Here is a 16,798-nt window from a genome sequence, read left to right on the forward strand (position 1 = left end):
TCTTTTAGGATCCAAGAAGATTTTACTAAAATACATCCTAATAGTTCTTTTCAAGGATAGAATTTTAGTATGCCATCTTCAAATAATTCCATGTTGCAAATATGCAAAAAACAAAACAAACAAACAAACAAAACCCTACAAGTGTAGTTTCTATACCAAAAATAACTACAAAAGAAATTAAAAGAATAACCACATAACGTTTTTTAAAATCATTCTTATCTCAATGAGAACAAATCTCCCTTCACAGTCAATGCAAACAGACTTCAACTTTAACTTTCTACCTATTTTCATAACCATCCTTATTTTTTTCAACTCTCCCCCTTTAGTGGAATTTGATTAAAGCCCTTTAAATCTGCACCTGTCCTGCTTCTTTTACATTCAGATCTCACACTACTCATATCCTAGACTACCTCTAAAACTAATCTTCACTCTCCTGAATATCTTTTGTTACAATTTAGCACACATCTTCAATACGGAATACCAGTCAACTTTAATATTGTTGCCTTTAGAGTTTTAGAAAGACTATACTTTAGTACCTAGGCAATTTGATTGTTACATCAATTTACAAGAAAATATAGCAGTAACACCAAAATGTTCTTTCAGATTAAATTTTACTTACTCTTTAGTTGCTCCCTGATTTAAATAAGCTTCTCTTTATACATACTTAGGGAAAGAGTTAATAATAGTTAGTTCTTTAGTACCACATAAAATTAAACTGAAAACTGAAAACCTTTTAATCAGTGAAATAAACTTCTTTACACTAAAACAATAAATCCGTCACTCTCCAGGGAAAGAGTGATATAAGTGCAAAGTGTTTTTCTTTGTAACTTTCATAAAGTTTTATTTTTATTTTTTCTAAAAACAAACTTTTAAGTGTTACCCAAAGCGCAATAAAATATTTCAGCATTTAGAAAAACATTTGTTTTTTAAAAAACACATTCTGGAAATTCACAGTAGAAAAATTCCATTTCAATCACAAATTTAGTCTCTAATCTGAAGACTGACAAGATTCCCTCTTATTTGTGTCTCTTGTCTGTCTTCTAACTTAACCATAGTTTAGAAAGGCAAAGAGTGTTTTTTTTAAAGAATGTTTTTATTATTTTTCTCAATTACATGTAAAAACCATTTTTAACATTCATTTTTTATAATTTTTGAATTCCAAATTTTCTCCCTCCCTCCCTTTTGCCCTCCTTGAAAAGATAAGCATTTGATATGTCATACAATATATTTCCATTATTAACCATGTTGCAAAAGAAAACAGACTAGAAAGAAAAGTTTTAAAAGTAAGGTTCAATCTACAGTGAGACTCTTATCAGTTGTTTCTTCAGAGAAGGATAGCATTTTTCATACATCCTTCAGAACTTTCTTGGATCACTGTGTGGCTGAGAAAAAACTAAGTCATTCACAGCGGATCATCATATAAAATTGTTATTACTATGTGTACAATGATCTCCTGGTCCTGCTTACTTCATTCAGCATCAGTTCATCAGTTGTCCCAGGTTTTTCTGAAACCATTTTATTCAACACTCCTTATATAATATTCTACCACATTCATATACCACAATCTGTTCAGCTATTTCCCAATTAATGGGCATCTTTCCAATTTCCTTTTTTTTTTTTTTTGGTCACCGCAAAAAAAGTTGTCATAAATACTTTTGTACATATAGGACCTTTTCTTATTTCTTTGTTCTCCTTGGTATACCAACCTAATTAATAGCAACAAACTTAATAGTGCTAGGTCAAAGTCCTATGGGCACACTTCCAAATTGCTCTTCAGAATGGCTGAATCAGCTCACAACTCCAACAGTTCATTAGTTTCCTAATTTTTCCACAATCCCTCCAACATTTGTCAATTTCCTTTTTTCATCATATTAGCCAATAGGTGTGAGGTGGTTCTTTGGAGTTGTTTTAATTTATATTTCTCTAATCAATGGTAATTTAAAGAATTTTTTTCACAACTATAGATAGCATTTTCTAGCCTCCAAACATCTTCAATACAAAGAATAATGATAATAATTCTTATTTCTATGGAATTTTGTAAATCTTAAAAGTACTTCACTCACCACAGCCCAGTAAGGCAGACAGTATAAATATCGTTTAAGAGACGAAGAAGCCAAGCTTCAAAGGGGAACATTTACCCAGATTCAGAGAGCTGAGTGTCAGGTCTCAACAGCAAGTCCAGAGTTCTTTTCACTGTGCCACAAGGCCTTAGAAGCAAGCCCGCAGGATCAGTAAGAGGAAGAAATCAAAGGTTTTCCTTCTCACCTGCATGGGTATTTTTCAGATTTACTTGGTCCGGAGCTTCCTGAAGGTCCCACGATACTTCCTCCAGCTTGGAAATCACAGCAGGTTTGGGAAATGGACGTACTGCTCAAAGGTAAGGGAATGAAGGAGGATCAACAAGGTAATTGCACAGTTCTCCCTTGATCCTCTATCTTGAGGATTCAGGAAGTCTAAAGGAGGAAGGCATTAAGGGAAATGAAGGGACCAAGAAAGGAAGTTGAATACTATGTGCTCCCAAAGAGCAGAAAAAAAAATCTAGCCCAGTTATCCTTCTTTCCCAGGTGGAGAGGGGAAGAAGACTGGGAATTCTCAGAATGGGAAAATTTGCAGAGGTAACTTTAATAATCTAACAGACCATTAGCTCCCCCACAAAAAAATGGCTTCAACAAAATGGCGGTGCTAAGGAGGGTGGAGAGCCATGCAGACACTTCAAATTACGCAGATGTAACTTCTATGGGAAATGTTTCCAGGGGAACAAGCTAAAAAGATTTCTATCCCATTGTAAGGTGACAGAGAACAAGCCCTGCCTGGCAATCCAGGTGAAGGGGCAGTCAGAAAGTGTGATTTCTGAACATTTACAAGGAATAAGCAAAGAAGCAGGTATCAAGCAACTAGTGACTGCTTTAGGTGGGAATGGGGAAGGGTCTTACCTAGAGAGGCTAAATTCCCATAATTCTCCAGCATCACTTTCTTGTACAGGGCCCGCTGAGCAGGGGACAGATGTTCCCATTCTGCCTTACTGAAGTATATGGCCACATCCTCGAATGTCACAAAGTCCTGAAACAAACCAATTCTGTTGTCCCAGGGACAATCCCGCCATCTACAAAAGGGCACGAAGGGCAATTTCTGTTTCTAAGGTTGGGAAGACACCCAGAAAGAAAGGTTCGGGACCCTGTCAGAGATAACCAGTCCTGAAATGTCAGAAGGCTGCTTGCTGTGGACAGAGAAATCCCAGGACAAGGGAAAGAGCTACAGTGACAATCTCAGACTGGACAAAGAAAGCTACAATTTACCTGTGATTTATCTTCTGGAGACATGGCCATCATCTGACCTGTGCTCTCCTCTTGAGGAACGGCAGGGATTTGAGGAGTTGGAGGAACTAAAGGGAAAGAAAGGGGCATGAGGGAGACCCCTGCCCAGGAAGTCCCCCATCCCTCTACTAAAGACCCCAGCTCAACAGACACAAAAAGAAATAGTCTTTCCCCAAGGTCTTAACTGTTTTGAAATTAGAAATCAGAAAACAGAATCCGTTCTTAAGTTTCCCCTGTGCACATGGCAATGGTCACTATACCATGGAGGTGGGACAATGGTTTGGAGTGTAAATGAAGCCAGGGAGCAGAAAAAATGACCAACACGGCTAGTAACTAGCAAAGCTGAGACTCAGGCATAAACCAAACTAGTGCACAGAACTTACAAGTGGAAGATCTAGAGAAAATCCTTTCAATTCTTTCCTTTTAAACTGAAGCCCACAAAATTTAAGAGATTTCCCCCAAAGTCACACAGGTAATAGGTGATTGTGTCCAGATCCAAGTCCAGGCCTTCTAGTGTGATTCTGGGTCTCCAACATAGTTGAAATAACACTCCACCCCCCCACTCCCCCTGGAGGCTGAAAAGGAATGATGATAAAAAGGTACAGGTCTACCTTACCTTAGAAACTTCTCTAAATCAAGACTCTTCTCAAGGAACATGTTGGAAAAAAAGTACAGAAGGAAAAACAGATCAAGTGTGGGACAGTGTAAGGTGAAGAGAAGCTGCTAAAAAGAGAAGGATGGAGGAACAGGTCAGCTGAGGTGGGACCCCAATGTGAGGAACAGTGAATACCATTTGGGGGATCCTGAAGGTGGAACATCCCAGTGTCGTAAGCAGAGTCCAAGTAGGTCCTGTATGAGGAGTAACTCCTGAGGGACGGAATAGGAAGTGATTCCTGGGCTATTCCCAGAGATGTAGTCCCCATCCACAGCACATCTTGAACCTGAGCTCGGTCTGAGACCTGCAGACAAAGAGGTACAATTGGGCCCGTGAGTTAATAATCATCATGGAGGAATCTGAACCTAAGAGAAGAAACCACCATCCTGGAGGGATGCAGGGTAGAAAGGGCAGGGCTCAGAAAACAAGGAGGGAAAAGTACAGAGCACAAAGGTTCGGGGCATCAACCATGCTTAAGGCATTGGAAAGATGGCCAAGTGCTTTCCTTACCACAGCCCTGAGAGACTAGATTCCAAAGAGAGTAAAAGACACTTTCAAATTCATCTAGTTCAGCACTAAGGTACAGTACAGTAGAAAGCACCCTGAAAGGGGAGAGCCATGACAGCAGTGTAATAGAAAGTCATAAAAAGCGAGTTCCCCATCCCAAATGTCTCCAAGCAGATCTAGAAAAGGACCAGACAGCACCCAATGGTCAAAGTCAAGAGTCCTTTGTCTGTTTCCCGACTTGCATAGGGAAACAGAAATCTGAGGACACTGGAGACAGTATCTGGCCAGAAGGACACCATACTGGTGCAAGATATCCCAGACCATCTGGGCACTGGACTCTCACTGGAAGAAAAGGAACAAGTGCTAACTGGCATCTCTGTCCTTTACCACCCAGTACGGGCTCACACATCCAGGGCATATTGAAGAAGGGACCAACTCCCATTGTTCCAGAATAAGGAACAGTGGCATACCCTAGCCTGTATACCCAAGTAGTCAGGCTAAGTCCAGAATCAATCAGTTCTGTGTAGCTGACAATGGGAGCAGAATGCAGTTTCAGTTCCAAATTCTGGCCCAGCTAGAAGCCTGCAAAGGAATAATCAGGACAAGAATCCCAATTCTTCCTAAAGCAGAGCTTTCAGTTCAGTCCCTCTTAGCCAGTAGAGATGTCCAGCTGGCTAACGATGGCTAAGTCCAGTAACAGTCCATTATTTCTTGGACCCAAATCCAGATCAGGAATTGGAATAGCTCAGACTAGCAGGAAATTATCATACTTTACTCCTGAATTAGTCTACTTTGAAAGCTTAGAAAGCTTGTGGGTCTTTAGACTGAGCTGCCTTGAGATCCTAGACCAACACAATACTCAATACCCCAAGAAAGTAGTAGCAAGGCCAATCTAGACTTCACTTCAGAAATGGACAAAATACCAGCCCCTAACATAAAATGCTATTATGGAGACAGGATAGCTCAAGTTACAAACCCAGAAAAAGAAAATGATTCCAAAACAGCTACAAGTAAATCCTCAAGGAAAACAAACAGCATAGGTACAAGTTCAATTTATAATCCTATTAGAAATAAAGAGCTTTAAAAGGTTTTTTTAAAGTTTTTATAAATGAAATGACAGTGCTAGAGAAAAAAAAAAAAAGATGTATGGAAGAAAGAATTAAAAAGGAAACTGGATTGGCACAAGAGGTACAAAATCTTGTAAAAGCAAAAAAAAAAAAAAAACCTCTAAAAACCAAATAGAAGCCAAAGATTCCATGAGACAAGAAAAAGTAAAGTCAAAAGAAAAAAGAAAAAGAAAACGTAGGTAGGATATCTGACAACAAAAACCTAGAAAACAGACTAAGGAGAGGGACAAAATTAAGAATAACTGGATTTGGGAGAATTCTGGGATAAAGTCAGAGTAAGTCAGAAAATTCCAGGCTCTCCAGATTTCCCCCCCCCAAACAATAAAAAAATTTTGCCTCAGGGCTAACACAGACCCAATAAAAGCAAATAAAACGTGTCCCTCTTGGGACAATCTGCAAAGACTTGAAAACCCCAGAATCAGGGTTTTAACCAGTGTGAAGTGTAGATACCTTCGGATTATAGCTATAGAAATAGCCATGGGGATCCTGCAGCCACAACTACAGGAACTTTCACCTCTGGGACAGCCATGGGGAGTTGGGGGGTCTGAATCTGGGAAGACAGAGGGAACCTCTGCTGAATAGGAACACCAGGCCCAGTTGTGCTGCAAAGACTCGGCCCATGTGACAAAAAGGAGCCAATTTATCCAGAGGTATCATTCTCTTCCCCACCCTCATCCCAGGATTAGGGGTACTTACCCCGATAGGTATCATCTTAAAAAAAAAAAAAAATGAACAGGCAAAGAAAGAACCCAACCATGGAAACTTAGTATGGGAATAGGGAAGACCAGGGATCACCTTCAGAGGACGACAGGGAAATTTAAAAAGCTTCTTCTACCCCAAAGAGTATTGTTAAATGACTACTTGTCCAGAAAGGATTTACTGAAAAATTCAAAAGACTTTAAAAATCACATGAGAGAGTTCGAGGAAAACCTAAAATAAACAAATAAGAGTCATCCAAGAAAAACAAGAAAACAGGAAAACAAGAAAAACTAGAAAAGGAGATACAAAGTCTTAAGGATGAAAATAATTCTTTGAAAATCAGAATGGGCAAGGGGAAGCCAGTGAAGCTATAAAAGAACAAGAAATAACAAAGGAAAATATTAAAAATGAAAAAACAGAAAAGAATGTGAAGCATATTAGAAGAAAAACAACAGATCTGGAAAACACATCAAGAAAATATAAAATTGATTGAACTACCTAAAACCTATGACCAAAAATACAAAATGACACAATAATATAAGAAATAATCAAATTGTCCTACAGTTGATTATCACCTTAAAGAGATCTTACAAGGAAAACACATAGGAATATTATTGTTAAATTTTGAAACCCCCAGATCAAAGAGAAAATTTTACAAGAAAACAACCAACAAAAACAATTCAAATATGCTGGAGCTACAATTAGAATTGTACAGGATTTATTAGCAGCCACAAAAAAAAAAAGATTGCAGGTCCTGGAATGAGATATACTGGCAATCAAAAGAATTAGACATATAGCCAAAAATATTATATAAACTAAGTGTAATATTAAACAAAAAAAAATTGGACTTTAACAAACTTGCGGATTTTCAGGACTTTGTCACAACCAAATCTGAACTCAATAGAAAATTTAATATATGAGCTAACATCAAAGATTAATTTCATCATACAGAAGGGAAAAGGACTCACATGTGCAAAAATGTTTGTAGCAGTTCTTTCTGTGGTAGCAAAGAATTAGAAAATGAATAGATGCCCATCAATTGGGGAATGGCTAACCAACTTTGGTATATAAATGCAATAGAATATTATTGTTCTATGAAAAATAATGAACAAGCTGATTTTAGAAATCTAGAAAAACTTACATGAACTGATGCTGAGCAAAACAAACAGAAACAGGAATATATTGTACACAATAACAGCAAAAATCTGTGATGATCAACTATTAAAGGCTTGCTTCTTCTCAGAGGTTCAGTGATCCCAGTGTATTGACTAGACAGAAAATGCCATCTGCATCCAGAAAAAGAACTAAAGAAACTGAATGTAAATCATCACATACTATGTTCACTTCTTTTTTCTGTTTTTTTTAAATTTCTCTCATGGTTTTTCACCCTTTTGCTCTGATTTTTCTCTCCCAATATGATTCATAAAGCAATGTGTATTTAAAAAAATAAAATAAAATACAAAAGATAAATTTCAAGGGACTCAACAAGGACAAATTATTCATGTTTCTTACACGGAAATGTAAATCCTATGTTTAAGATGTTCAAGACTGACATCAATAAGTGGGTAGTTTAAAAGAAAGATTGGGGCAGACTGAATATGATGTGATTCTAAAAAGCAAAACTGTCCAGGAAAAGGTAAAAACAGTAATTATGTTATACAAATGAGGTACAGAGAAAGAACTTGCTCAGAGGCATTAGAAGGGAGAAGAAGGCTGGTAGTTCTGAAAACCTAATCACATTGGGAATGGGTTCAGTAGGGAAAAATGCATACATATCATGAAAGGTCTAGATCTTTCCAAAATGTATGAAGAAATAAGGGAGAGAGGAAATAGAATAAGGTAGGGTACATAAGGGCATTTAGATTTACAGAAATGGGATAAGGTATGTATATTAATGGGAATGGGATAAAGGAGGGAAAGACAGAGGAAGAAGGCAAGGGAGGGATCCATGGATAGGGAGAGATTAAGTAATAGGCAAGGTAAGTTAAGGAAAGGAATTAAAGTAGAAAAGTTAGCAGGGATAAGAAATAAAAAATATATACAACTCTATGACAAGGATCAGGAATATAATTTATTAGGAAAAAAAAGTAGGGCTAGTAATCACTGATCTCAGATTAAAGTCAAACTTAAAGATTCAATCAAGAGAGAAATCTAATTTATCTGTCAGCCCTATTAATATTGATATAAATGCATGTTTATATTATATATAAAATACCCATGCTTAATTGCAGCCTGTTTACATTACATCAACCATGTTAATATTGTTTTAGATGCATGTCTACATGTAAATGCATATGTATGTATGCAGGTGTGTACTATGTATATATAAATATATGTATGGGTGTGGGTATGAATATATGTGTGTATGCATATTTAAATATACCCATAGTTAACTATAACCTGCTTAGGGGAGATGGGAAGATGAAAGGGGGTAAAAAGAATAAAATAAAAAGTACACTGCACTGAACAAGGGAATAACATACAAGGAAGTAAAAGAAAATTGGATAATCATGAACACAATCTCTTCAATTATTATAAACACTTTCTTGAAATGGAAATTTATTGTGACATATTTTGAATCCTCTCGTGTTCTTCTGGGCAAATTGCAATGTTTTGTTTTATAATTTTTAAAAATTTCTTTTTCTCTCTTTTATTTTGTATTTAGTTTTAAATTTTAAAAAAGAATAATAATTGGATTATCTGAAAGCCATCAACAAAAAAAGGTGCCTAGACATCATATTTCACGAAATTTTTAAAGAAAATTGCCCAGATCCTTTAGAAACAGTGGGCAAAGTGGAAACAGAAATCTATTGATCACCGTGTGAAAAATTCCAAAATGAAAACTCCCAGGAACATTATATATATTTGGCTATATATAGCCAAAAGCCAAACCTTCTACCTAGGTTATAGAAAAAATACTAAAAATAGGCTTAAAGAATTCAAAATAATAAAGACCTATAGTTAATATCACATACAATTGAATAGGTACCACTATGAGAAAAGGAGAATTTTGAATACAATCTTCTAGATGGTAAAAGATGTAGAATCTCTTACTTAGAAAAAATAAGTATAATCACAAAGAGTAAAAAAAAAAAAAAAGTTTGATTTAAAGATATTTTACTTTATATATCTATACATCCAGGATCACATAAAAATTTCTCAGAAGAAAAGGCGTTACAAGTGGAAAAAGTTTAAGAAGCCCTGGTTTAGAGGACTTCCAAAAACAACTGAAGAAAAGACAGCGTTCTATATAAATTCTCAAGCTCAAACAAAAACTGAGAGATATTTCTTTTTATATTAAAAGGTAAACAGGAATGGACAAGGGACAAAATAATAACAAATTCCTTATAGCCTAACATGATACATGTGTTTCCTTTGAATGCTGATATCATCAAGGATTACAGAGCCTAATTAGAAGACCAGCAAGTCCATCTTTTATGTCTTGCTGGTCTTAAAAGAAGAATGGAAAGAAAGAAAGGTAGCACACTAAAGGAGAAAGGAAGGTTAGAAAAAACTATTTTATATTTTAAGAGTAATAACTGTGAGATAAATATCAGTTATGATTGTTATTGGGAAAAAGTCAAAGATGCCTCCAAAATTTGGAGGCTGATTGTAAGACGAATGCTACCACTGCTAGAAATAAAGGTGAGAGCAAAAGCTGAGAGGGAGGCTGAAGTCCCTGAGGAGAAAGTATCAGGAGGGACAGAGGAGCAGATAGTAAGGCTAAAGCCTTAAAAATGTAGGAAGAAAAGGAAAGACCAACAGAGAAGGAACTCTGCATTTGATTTTGATAATTTAATGGAAAACTTGGATTCAAAGCCCACCTTTCTGACATTATCAGCTGTGTGGGTCAGAATACTCTCATGTCAACTCCTCAGGAATCTTGGCAAAGGCTCCCTAACTTTATTGGTTCTATGTACCTTACTTTAAATGTCTCAATTTTAATAATCTCAATAAGTGTCTAATTTTTTCAGTGTTTCTCAGCCAAAAGAAATACCCCAAAATTCTGTTTATTGAGTATTTTGGTCAGAAATTTAAAATATCCTGCACAGTCTGCTGTACTTAAGGTCTGCTTCCTGAAAAGAAAGGGAACTTTCAATCTAGGCAGCTCTAAATTGCAAAAAAAAAAAAAAAAAAAAAAAAAAAAAAAAGGAGCTAACCTGCACAGGGAAAAGGAATCCCTTCGTCAATGAAATACAAATCTAGTCCCCGCCCTTACACAAAGTAGTAACCTTTCTGTGGCTAGCAGGCACATAGGGGATCTATTTTTCACCATTTCATAAATGTGTTTCAATACGACTGGTTTCCTATTGCAATTTTATGTGTTTTATTTGATACATTTAAAATATTATTCTGAGAAGGGGGTCCACATGTTTTACCATATTGCCAAAGTGTTAATTCTGCTTTAAGATATTAAGGGATTGGGAGTTTTAAAAAATTAATTTATAGACCACTCATTATCAAGATAAAAAAAAAAAAAAAAAAACACACACACAAAAAAAAAAAAAAAAAAAAAACAAGACAGGAATCAGAGAGGAAAGCAAAATATCAAAATTTTCAAATAAGTAGTTAAGATGTACGCATATTTGGAATTGTCTACCACATTAAGTCATTCTGAGAAAAAAGACTGCTATGATTAGACTATGTGTATTACTGGGATTTTGTTTTTTCTTTTTCTTTTGGGGGAAGGGGAAAAAATAAATGCTTGATAAACTTTTAACATAATTTTTAACTTAAAAAATAAATATGAGATAGATAAAAACCTATTAAAATCATAAACAATATGGAAAATGAACGCTATCCAGAAGGTTTTCCAAGGGAATCAAATTTGCAACTAAACAAGACAAGTTTAAGACAAATAAAAGAAAGTCCAAATCTAATGAATTCAGGGTAAAATTACAAGGTGAAACAGTACTTGTATGAAAAACTTTTACTGCAGGAGAGAGTCAAGATAAAGTCAGTTCTATGACAACGAATAACCCTTTGAATCACAAGTAATGTCAAGCCATTTTATATACTTCCAGTATTGTCAAAAGTTAAAAAAAGGAAGCAAGATCTCCATTGCCCCCCAAATTTCCAGTATTTCCAGAATTCAAACTACAACTCTAGCAGTATATTCTAGACTATGATTTCCATTGCAAAAGAAATTTCCATATTTCAAAATCAATTTAATTGTGCAATTAAGGAGCTTCTATCTAACCTTCAAATAGAAGTGATTAATCTGCAAACTAATAACTTGCTAAAAGGTGAAATTAAAAAGAATATGATAGAATTCTATTAATACTTTCCATTGTTCAAAGACTGATATCAATATTTGACAGCATCTATCTATGTGAAGACATTTTCAAAGATAAAATATGTAAAATCTCATTGTAGAACAGCATTAACAGATGAACTTTGCAATGGTGTTTGATAGGCAACCCTATTAGAACTCCAATTAAGTGAAATGTAATCTTCCCCCCAAAAAAAGTTCACTCCTCACATCAGTAGACCAAGATTACAAAAAATTATATTTTGAATTTCATCAATAAACAATGTTATACAGGTATATGTAATATTCTCAATTTTGTCTCTCAGCCTGCAAAATCTAAAATATTTACTATTTGGTCCTTTATCAATAAAGTTTGCCAACTTCTACATTAATCAAGCTTCCTTTCTGAGAAAACTGAAACTCTTTGAAATATGGCTAACCTAAAAAACAAGTTAAGGATAGCTAATGTAAAAATCACCATGAAAGTTGTGATTTTCAAACAAAGCAAAAACAAAATCTTGAATACTACTACACTATTTTAGGGAATCATAAATTAAAACCGCCCTGATCCAGCAGAATTTAAAAGCAAAGTAAATACAGAAAAAAATTCATGTACTACTTCTTGAAAAATAAACCAAAAGGAAATCACAGGAAATATCATGGTAAAAATCCAGAGCTTCCTGGTCAAAGAAAAAATACTGCCAGAAAGAATCAGTTTAAGAATCAAGAGATCCCACTGGGATCATACAAAACCAGGCAATATCTTTTATAAAAACAAAATATTCCACAAGGCACAAAATACATATTTACAAACAAGAATATAACCTAAAAAACTGGGAAATAAGTAATGGGAGGGAAGAAAAGGAGGATGTCCTTTTAATGGAAAAGAGAACTAAAAAGCATTTCTTTTATAGATAAGATTATTATACATATACACAATAAAATATACACACACATATATACTGTATAATACAATGTTAACATTATTGAGAAGACACAAGTATTCCTTTCAAAACTAAAATGTCTTCAAAGATTGAAAGTTAAATCAGACCAAGGACCTAGGAATGGGAGGGTCTGAAGAGAGAGAAATGTAAGGGTAGAAAAAAAACAAAAAACATTAATGTAGAAAAGGAAAAAACTTACTATTTCTCATAAACAGGGCATATGACAACAGCTGCCACTTTTATATACTGCTTTAAGCACTGCAATGTACTGCATAATTATCTCATTTTATACTCACCAACAACCCTAGGGAGCAGGTTAACTATTTTATAAATGAAGAAACTGAGGCAAAAAGAGATTACATGTGAGGAGAGTGCAGATCACAAGGAAAAAGAAAAAAAGGGTTTTCATCAACTGCAGAATGGCCAAATATATTGTAGTCTATGAATGTAATGGAATATTATTGTGCTTTTAAGAAATAACAAAAGAGATGATTTCAGAGAATTCTGGGTAGTTATGAACTGACTAGAATGAATTAATTTGAACAGAAGTAAGCAAGGTCAATCATATAATGGAAAGAACAACCACAAAACAATAGAAAATGAATGTGGCAAAATTACAAAGAATAAGCTTGATTTTAAAGAGTTGAAAGAAAACAGCTTGCTTCTTCCCTAAACCTTTGCAGAAATGAAGAGGTTGGGATTCAGAGATAGAAAACTGCATTTCTGGACATGAATAGTATATAGATGTGTTTTACCTAACTCTGCTTATTTGTTTCAAAGATTTTTATTTTCCCTGTTGTTTCAATTTTTAAATGGAATAAAGCAGCTAACAGTAATGATGGGGGGCGGGGCAAGGGGGAGGGAAGGGAAAGGAGGTATACCTATAATTTTTTTTTAATTCACAGAGAGGAACAGAAATAGAGTCTGAAATTTTCAATAGAAAACCATTTGGGGGTTCTGCTGTGGCAATGAAATAGTGGGAACCTTTTGGAATGGACACAGAAGAGAGATCACTCAGAGCACTAGGAAAGAAGGGTTATGGCAGAACTCCAGGCCAGTTCCTAAGAGATAGATAAAGGAGAGCAAAGTTTATAGGGAAGATTAAACCAGCTTCAGATCTGGGAGTGGAAACTCAACTTATTTTAGTAAAACAAATTTAATATAACAGACTTTCATGAGGCTCTGTTTTCCTCAAGGAAACTGAGTATGTTTCCAGAAAATAGTTTTCTGTTGCACTTTGCATTTTACCCAATCCTTTCCTTACAACCTGAGGAAAGTGGTCAAGGTATTCTCCTCCTTCCACATATGAGGAAACTGAGGATACCCGTGATGGAACTGGAACTAGAAATCAAGTCTTTGATTCTGAATTTTAATTCCATTAAGTTTTCTAGGCTTCCTCACTGCTAATGCTACATGAGGTGAGCAATGACATGGGGGGAACTAAATCAATTTTGTTTCAATATGGCATTTTTTGGCAAGAAGGGCAAGATCCATCATATTCCCAAGACTTGAGGGCTCAAGCCCTGACAGGAAAACAGATGGTGCCAGATATGGTGGGGATCCAAGAGAGCCATGTACCTCCCTCCCCTCCTCTCCCCCCTCATAGACTTAGCTCCCCTTCTCACCTCCCTTTCTTGATCACTGAAGTGACTCTCAAGATCTTTCACAAGAGCCACCGCCTCCTTTCCATTCTCTGGGTGATGAAGCAGAACCCAGGTCCGAAGGTCCCCAGGCAGGATGGTTAGGAACTGTTCCAGAACCAGTCGCTCCAGAATCTCTTCCTTTGTGTGGATGTCTGGCCTCAGCCACCATCTAGAAAGCTCTTGGAGTCGGACCAGGGCCTCTTGGGGCCCAGAAGTGTCTTGGTAGCGAAGTTGCCTAAAGAGCTGGCGGAAGAGTTCCTGTCCAGAGCTGATATTTTTCTGCAGATGGGATTTCTGTCCCAAGTTATCATCTTTATTGTTCATCAACATATGTTTTCCTGAACCCAGGGTAGTTTTAAACAAAGCCTTCCCTCCTTTGGCAATCATGCTCATTTAACAAGGATGTCTTTCTTTGAAAGGAGATCAAACCCTCATTCAACTCAAAGCTTCATTAGGATTGAATTGACAATGTCACCTATAGAGAGAAACATGAGAAATAAGTGAACACAAAAAGCTGATCAAATGAAAGAACTAAAACACGGGCCATTGCTGTGCAAGGAATACAACATTCAAGACAATCTCCTACTTCCAACACATAACCCCACACTGAAAATGACAATCATTTTAGAAAGGAAATATCTCTTTGTTGAGATAATCAGAGTGCTGAGATGGGAAAAGCAATGGGATTAAGAGCTAAGAGGATCTGGGTTCAAATCCTTCCCCTGCCACTTACTACCCATGTCACTTTGCACGCATAAATCAATTCACCTCTATACACTTTAGTTTCCTCATTTGTAAAATGAGCTCTAATCTATAATCTAGTTTTATATTAAATTTTGTATTTATGACCATCAGGATGAATATAGAGAGGCCTAGAAAGACTTACATGAACTGATGCTGAGTGAAATGAGCAGGATTGGATTATACACTACAACAATAATATATGAGGATCAATTCTGATGGACGTGGCTATCTTTGGCCATGAGAGGGTCCAACTCATTTCCAACTGATCAGTAATGAACAGAACCCGCTACACCCAGCAAAAGAACATTGGGAAATAAATGAGTGTGGACCACAACATAGCATTTACACTCTTCTGTTATTGTTTGCTTGCATTTTTGTTTTTCTTCCCAGATTTTTACCTTCTTTCTAAATCTGATATTTCTTGTGTAGCAAGACAACTGTATAAATATGTATACATATATTGTATTTAACATATGCTTTAGCATATTTAACATGTATGGGACTGTCTGCCATCTAGGAGAGGGGGTGGAAGGAGGAAAAAAGTTGGAACAGAAGTTTTTGCAAGAGTCAATGTTGAAAAATTACCCATGCATATGTTTTATCAATAAAAAGCCATAATTTAAAAAATTGTACTTTAGTTAGTCAATAGATTCATTTTAATTTGACAACAACTAGAACTTTCTAGGTATATTTTATTGCAAGCACATATGCAGAGCTTCAGCAGAAAAGTCATATGAATACAAATGTAATCCAATTCAACAAATATTTTTAAATATCTTTTTATGTGACAAAGTCATCTTCCTGGTAAAAAAGTGATAAAGCTAAAGAGTTAACACACAATCCCTTACCCTCAAATACATGCACTTTCATGAAAAGGAAGGCATATAAATGGAAGTAGAATCTTAATCCTTCCATCCAAACTATATCATTCTATATATCTTCTGTCCTTTGTATCTAACTTCCTAGAAAAAGCCATCCATACAGTAACTTTACTTTCTTCTCAATCTCTTAACCCCTTATAATGTGCCTTCAGACAATATCATTCCAAGAAATCATTTTCTCCAAAGTTATCAATGATCTCTTAGTTGCTAAACTCCATGACCTTTGCTCAATCCTCATTCTTTACTTTTGACAGTATTGATCACTGTCTTCTCTTTCATCCAAAAACGCTGGTGCAGCTGTACCATTTACATCACGCTTCATCTCCTAGCTCCGGGGCCTTCTCTTCACCTCCAACACTCCTGACTCCTGACCTTCCTCTGGCTTCAAGTCCCCACTAAAATTCTATCTTCTACTTAATTCCAGTGTCATATATATATGTTTGCTTTTTGTCTCCCCCATGAGAGTTTGTAACGTCCTGAAGGACAAAAAACTGTCTTTTGCCTCTTTTTTGTATCTGCAAGCACTTAGCAGTCCCTGGCACCTTGGAGGTACTTAAATAAACGTGATTGCCTGGAGTAAGGAATTTTGAAGAGCTTCCTAGTTCTCTCCACCTTTAAAACTAAGCTTTCACCATTTAGTTTGAAAAGAAGACCCAGAAAATCAGTCATGCAAAATTCTTGGATCATATGCCAGGGCCACCCGAGAATATCCAAAAATCCTCAGAATTCAATCATAATGTTGAACCTAGACCTTAGAAAGACTACAAGGAAAGTCAGAAATACAGATGAAAGAGATTTGAAGATCCTCTAATCTAAACTCCAATTTTACAAATGGGAAAACAGGCCCAGAAATATAAAATGATTTGCCCAAAGTGACAAAGCTAGTAAATGGCAGACTAGTCTCAAATGAGGCTATTTTGACTCCAACTCCAGGGTTCCTACCACTACCTCCACACTGAGCCCAATAAAAATAAAACCATGCTAAGGAAATTCAATTCAATAAACACTTGTGGGGGCCTACTATGGAAAGTAC

The 16,798-nt window shown here is 35.9% G+C and overlaps 1 protein-coding gene across 2 annotated transcripts in view; it reads right to left on the bottom strand.

Moving 5' to 3' along the window:
- Positions 1-16,798, bottom strand: part of LOC141551466 (uncharacterized) — a 28,305-nt gene that overhangs the window by 9,664 nt on the left and 1,843 nt on the right. For both annotated transcript variants that reach the window (XM_074283146.1, XM_074283147.1), the window contains exons 2-6: positions 14,123-14,615; positions 4,105-4,273; positions 3,297-3,382; positions 2,934-3,060; positions 2,266-2,367 (exon numbers count right to left, since the gene is read on the bottom strand). In XM_074283146.1, the coding sequence (XP_074139247.1) occupies positions 2,266-2,367; positions 2,934-3,060; positions 3,297-3,382; positions 4,105-4,273; positions 14,123-14,533 (895 nt within the window). In that variant the 5' untranslated portion in view covers positions 14,534-14,615. The remainder of the gene's footprint in view (positions 1-2,265; positions 2,368-2,933; positions 3,061-3,296; positions 3,383-4,104; positions 4,274-14,122; positions 14,616-16,798) is intronic.

This window comes from Sminthopsis crassicaudata, chromosome 1 (assembly GCF_048593235.1).
Source record: "Sminthopsis crassicaudata isolate SCR6 chromosome 1, ASM4859323v1, whole genome shotgun sequence".
In the NCBI taxonomy this organism is placed as follows: Eukaryota; Metazoa; Chordata; class Mammalia; order Dasyuromorphia; family Dasyuridae; genus Sminthopsis; species Sminthopsis crassicaudata.